Consider the following 5503-nt stretch of genomic DNA (forward strand, 5'->3'; position numbering starts at 1 on the left):
AGAAAAGAGCATAGGGAGACATTGGATCTCTTCACTATCCTGTGTAACACTCACTCTTTTAGTCGCTTGATTCAGGCAACTGTTACTATGCATGAAGAGAGTCTGCAAACAGGACATAAACAACATGAAATATGTACTGGCCAAATCACACAAGAGCTAGGATTAACAAGCCAGTAGTATGTGTACCTCCTTTGGTAAGCTACCCTGTCAGCCTGCGTTGACCAGACAGCTGTCAGTCGGATGGAGACGAGTCAGCCTCCGTTGCAYCTTGGAGCACTCATCAGCCGTTTTCGACTCCTTCTTTCACATGGAATTTTGTATCTTTTCATACTTAYACTCTTCCTCTTGAATCTTCAAGCTGCTGACTCCATCTCTCTTTTTATCWGCAGTTTTACTTACCTTATATGGCTCAAGTACTTTCTCACAGCTCTTTTTCCACAGTTTAGCAATTTTCTCAGAACTCAGGGCCAAGGTTATTCATCTGGGCTGCATCAAAACTGGGCTGCAGATCACAGACAGCTGAAAGGGAAAAGTTACACCCTAATCACGACCGCAGCCGAGTAACAGAGCATGGCCCACAAACTCTGACCGATACAAAGCAACTGTTCTCYGAATGGCCACATAAGGTATTCGTTCTAGATTACATCTACCTAGAAAATTAGTTTTCTGTCACTGMATAAAGCAATATTATGCCTATAAGGAAATGTTGTACACATTAATGACGGAGTAATAATAAGACAAACGACATCCTTAAACAACATCCTTCCATGTTATCATTATTCCAGTAAAAAACTGCAAAGAGAAAAAAGCATGATAAGTTATTTTAAGCTGCCATACTAGCTGATAACCTGTTGGAAAAGAAAGTTGAGATATCCTTCTTGCAGGAGGATTCATCATTCAAGCAGTGTATGCGGTGTCACATGATGACACTGTRTATTTGGAGGCTAAAATATGAAAAGGAAGATAACGTTTTATACATTGAATAGCCCTCTTATTCTTGCTATCAGGGCCACTCGGTGTGTTTATGAGCCTTTCGATCATGAACTGCAGCTTGCTGGTGCAGCTGACACGTATTGGCCCGACGCAGATTTCCACCGCCTGGCTTACACTACATTCTCCTCACAACTCTCTCGAGGTCTGTGATGTGCACAGGTAATAACCCTGCTCATAAATCGAAGTGAGTAGAATTACGAAGTAACACATCCAAAAAAATGATCTATAAAACAGCAGTTTCTATGTTTTGCCTCAAAATGTTGACAAAGTTGYATCAACGATTAAAACGCCGAGTATGGAAACCGTAGACTAGCCCGCCACCTTGAGGATTTCCTCGACTTTACCCCAAAAGAAATCACACGGYATTGCTTCTCCTTGTGCTGAATGTTCGCTTTAACTTTTGGGAATCGATTTATTAAAAAAAAATAAAATAAAATAAAAGGCAGTCCAACCCCGTATGTACAGCCGTAATATTAGTTACATAATAAAGCCCACTGAATTACACTACACCAGTCATGTTCGTGAATGCTTAAAACGGGAAAATGTTATCCCGAACAGACCAAACAGGCCCGCAGGACACGTTTTCCCTTTGCGGCGCGGAGCCCCTGCCTGTGCGCATGCGCGGCCGGCCCACACCGCTTCACCCCGCCCCCGGCCGCTGCGGCCGGGCTGCGCAGGCGGCACGGCGCGGGCGCCGGTGATGGGGGCGCGGGTGACTCGCGTGTTCCGCACCTTCAACGTGGAGAACCGCGCCCGCCGCGAGATCAGCAAGGAGAAGCCCACGGCCGCGCCACGCCACCCCACCGCGCGGCTGGACGCGCTGGCTGGTGAGTCCCCGCCGGCAGGCGAGGCTGCCCGCGGCGGGCTGCGCGGAGGAGCGGGACGGCAGCAAGCGCCGGTCCGGCGGGGCGGGGCGGGGTGGAGCCGCGCGGGGGCCCCGAGGGGAGAGCGGGGGGCGGCGCTGGCGAGGCGCGGGGGCGCTCGGCGCTGGCGGGTGACATTGAAAGCGCGGCGGCCGCGCGCGGGGCACGCCGGGAGCCGCGGCTGCCGCGGCGGCTGGGCGGGGCGGTTGCTAGGGGCGGTTGCTGGGGGCGGCGCGCGAGGGACGGTTGAGCGGCGGCAAACGGCCGGTGTTGCCTGTCGCCCCGCTCCCCTGGGCCGGGCTCGGCTCGGCTCGGCTCTTCTCCTTTCGCGAGCGTGGCTAATCGCATGTCTGCCTCGCAGGCCGCAGGCAGATAGTGCCCGTGCCTGGGGTGAACGGACGCAGTCGTACGGGTTACGTCGCGTTTTATCGCGGGGTTTGTCGTGGTGTTTAGCGTTAGTGGGRTTGGCAGCGGCCTCGTTTCCCAGTGAAAAACTGTGCTGTTCGTGTTAGAACTAATGCAGAGCTGAAATCTTCCTGKGAAACACTGTGTAGGTGGAGGGTAGTATGATGGTTCTGGGAAAGTGATTAGGCTGATAGAAGTATCAAAAATGAAACAATGCTGTGACTCAGATCTTTCTCTTCCCCCCCCCCCTTCTCCCCTCTGCCTTTAGATCATCCAGAAATACAAGAAGAAATTTACAGAAAAGATGAAAGGCTCCTCACTTTGTTAAAAGATGTTTATGTTGAGTCTAGAGATCCACCTGTGCAGGTGAGTGTGTCTCGTTGAAGGAGGCATACAAACATTAGCTTTGTGGTTTTCAAACTGAATACAAATTCTACCTAGTGGGCAGGTTTTTCAAGATAAAAATACTCTTATCACTGTCTAAMAAACAGTGCTTTTTTATAGATAAAACTGATGTATTCATTGCTCTTCCACCTATCAGCAGCACTGACTGTGTTTGACAGTCCTGGGTGGTCTTCAACATGTGACAGATTCTGGTAATATAACGTTTTAAATGCTTACACATAGTCTTTCTTTTGAATGTCGTAGTGACTCCCCACACACACACCTAAGGTAGCACTGCTGCTTCCTCAAAGGCAGAAGGATAATTGACAAGTCTTTTGGAAAAATGCACAAGAATTTGCCAGAGATCTCTCATTGACTTGTTAGTGGGAAGGAGACTGGGACTAACATAAAAGCATGAATGTGGTAGAGGAAAAGACATTAGCATCAGTAGTTTAAAAAACTCCATTAAAATGTTCATGTCATACTACACAGAGCCTTTTCCTTATGTGGCTGAGGTCGTGCTTTAGTTAAAATTTTCTGTTTAACTTTGGGGATTTCTTTTTGATCAGTTTCCTCATCAGTAATGGCTGCAGTCTTTGACTTGGAAGGCAAGGCATACCCCTTCCAGTAATATGTAGGCTGGGGTTCAGTCTCCTCTCTTCCACTTTGTTGTACTATGTCTTGTCCTTTTTCCTGTTCCATTACTGAACCATTTTATTCCAGCTTCCTCATGTGGTAATAAAAGTTATATGATCATTTAGCAATAAAAATTTCCAAGTCTCTCTGATTTACCACTTCTATAGTGCTTTCCATTCCAGACTAAAAACATCTTAAAACGCAAATGGATTTCTGCAGTTTCTCTCTTAAGTATCCAAGTAATCTACATCCATTATTTYCATAAAAGAGATTAAGACTCTCAGTCTAACCTTGAAGCGATAAAGATTTCAATATCTTTGTCTTAATTTCAGTATTTTTAAACTCTTCCATTTGTCAGGCTGTTAAGACAGATTTGAGGAAAAGTCAAAAGCAGAAGAGATCTCATAGTGTTTGACCAAGTTTGAGAGCCTAGTCTGAGGTTGCTGATATGTTTGCAAGATCTGCTTTTGTAATGTGTCTGCTTAAATTGTCAGGATAAATAGGATAAATGTGTTACCACTGAGGTTTATTGGCAAAACCTCATCCAACAGCTTATTCCTTCATTTCCTGATACTACTGTGAATGCCTTGTGTATGTTTATATACACATATTTGCATGTTCTGCATATCTTGTCTGTATTAAGTAGAAAAATATACCCACAGTCTTGAAGTAGCAGATATCCAGAGTTAACTCATTTTATTAAGATATTAAGAGTAGTTTGTCGTCTTGGCGTAATTTTAGGATGCCTTAGGGAAGAAAAAGAAGAAAGATACTATCAGATGTTTTTTGTAAGTTAGAAACAGCATGGATACTCTAGAATCTTCTTCGTTTATGGGTTAATACAGAATGTCTGTGGGCTAATCAGTGGCTATAGACTATGATAACTTTAAAGTAGTGTTCCTTCAGGTTAAAGTTTTCACAGTATCTTTTCTGCAGTGTAATTCACTGGTAAAGTCTTAGTAAAAAGCAATATGGGGAATGTAGAGCTGGTTTGAAAATTACTTGGAAAAGGAAATGTGAAAGGACTTGGGACAAGAGACTTTGGACGCACTGCAGTTATCATGGGAATCAAACTGCATATGAAGCTGCAAAATAGTTTCTTTTAGAGCACCAGCTTTGTTGGACAAAGCAGAGCAAAAGAAGGGATGTTTTTTAGTTGCAAAACTAAAATGTAAATATGAAAGAAAGGGAAGGGGAGAGAGGAAATACGAAAGGGGCTATAATGGTACCAGAAGAAGAATACCAATTTGGGGTATGATGCCCTCCCCATGAATAAGTAACAAGTATTATATTACCTTTATTTATGTTTGACTACCAAAATCCGCAGTGTGACATATGTAGGGCTGTCTAGTATGTACAATACCTAGTGTTTAATGGATGTTTGGCTTTTTTCTTTTCTACCYCAAATCTGGGTAGAGATTTGGCCCCGTATGTAGAATGACTGTGCAGTAACTGACAATTATTTTAGTGGTATCAAGAAGTGCAGCAGACAAAGCATCCTTTCTTTAATTCTGTGATAATGGGGAAAAGATGTAGTTAGGAGAACAACTTGGCTGTTACAGTATGTATAGTAAACACAACTGCTGTTAAGCTCTTTTTGTTTTCCTTCCCACAACTAGGTAAAAGATCGAGGTGGTGAACATCTTCCATGCAAACAGGAGGAAAAGAGACTTACAAAACTAGGTCATTTGCAGGCTCTAGATGTTAAGAAAGTTCCCAAAGGCAAAATTTCCATTGTGGAAGCTCTGACGCTTCTCAATAATCACAAACTTCGTCCTCAGATATGGACTGCAGAGAAAATAGCAGAGGAGTACAGTCTGGAACTGAAGGAGGTCACCTCTCTCCTGGAATTCTTCATTCCTTTTACTGTGCAGGAATTTCCTACTGAAGGCAGAAAAGCTATAAAATCAACATAAAAATAATTACCGAAACCTTGTGTGATCTCACTGGTGTCTTAATTTTATGAATGTATTCATTGTCTGAAAAGAATTACTAACGTGTCATCCAACAAGGCTGCCTTTGTATATAATAGGGTATATTCAGGAGTTCCATTCTGGCTTCAATTGAATGCAGCAATTATTGGAGGCAGTTTATAAAMCAAAATATAACTATTAAGTTGTATTAATGAGATAATCAGAGAATCATGTAACAGGCTGTCATATGCACAGGTTCACTTAAAATACTAACCAGAACTTCCATTAAAACAGGTAGCCTCTCTTAAT

The 5503-nt window shown here is 43.8% G+C and overlaps 1 protein-coding gene across 1 annotated transcript; it reads left to right on the forward strand.

Moving 5' to 3' along the window:
- Window positions 1-1630: 1630 nt before the first annotated feature.
- On the forward strand, window positions 1631-5212 carry NDUFAF4 (NADH:ubiquinone oxidoreductase complex assembly factor 4). Its single transcript, XM_085306954.1, has 3 exons — window positions 1631-1820; window positions 2530-2627; window positions 4901-5212. The coding sequence occupies exons 1-3, from the start codon at window positions 1694-1696 to the stop codon at window positions 5195-5197; spliced, it is 522 nt and encodes a 173-aa protein (XP_085163080.1). The 5' UTR covers window positions 1631-1693; the 3' UTR covers window positions 5198-5212.
- The last annotated feature ends 291 nt before the right edge of the window (window positions 5213-5503 follow it).

This window comes from Rhea americana, unplaced genomic scaffold, assembly GCF_003343005.1.
Source record: "Rhea americana isolate MKP2758 unplaced genomic scaffold, rheAme1 scaffold_25, whole genome shotgun sequence".
Classification (NCBI taxonomy): Eukaryota; Metazoa; Chordata; class Aves; order Rheiformes; family Rheidae; genus Rhea; species Rhea americana.

Coding starts and splice junctions, on each gene's coding strand:
- NDUFAF4 (XM_085306954.1), top strand. CDS start 1,694: ATGGGGGCGCGGGTGACTCGCGTGTTCCGCACCTTCAACGTGGAGAAC. Junction 1,821..2,529: donor GCGGCTGGACGCGCTGGCTG/GTGAGTCCCCGC, acceptor CTCTGCCTTTAG/ATCATCCAGAAATACAAGAA. Junction 2,628..4,900: donor CTAGAGATCCACCTGTGCAG/GTGAGTGTGTCT, acceptor TCCCACAACTAG/GTAAAAGATCGAGGTGGTGA.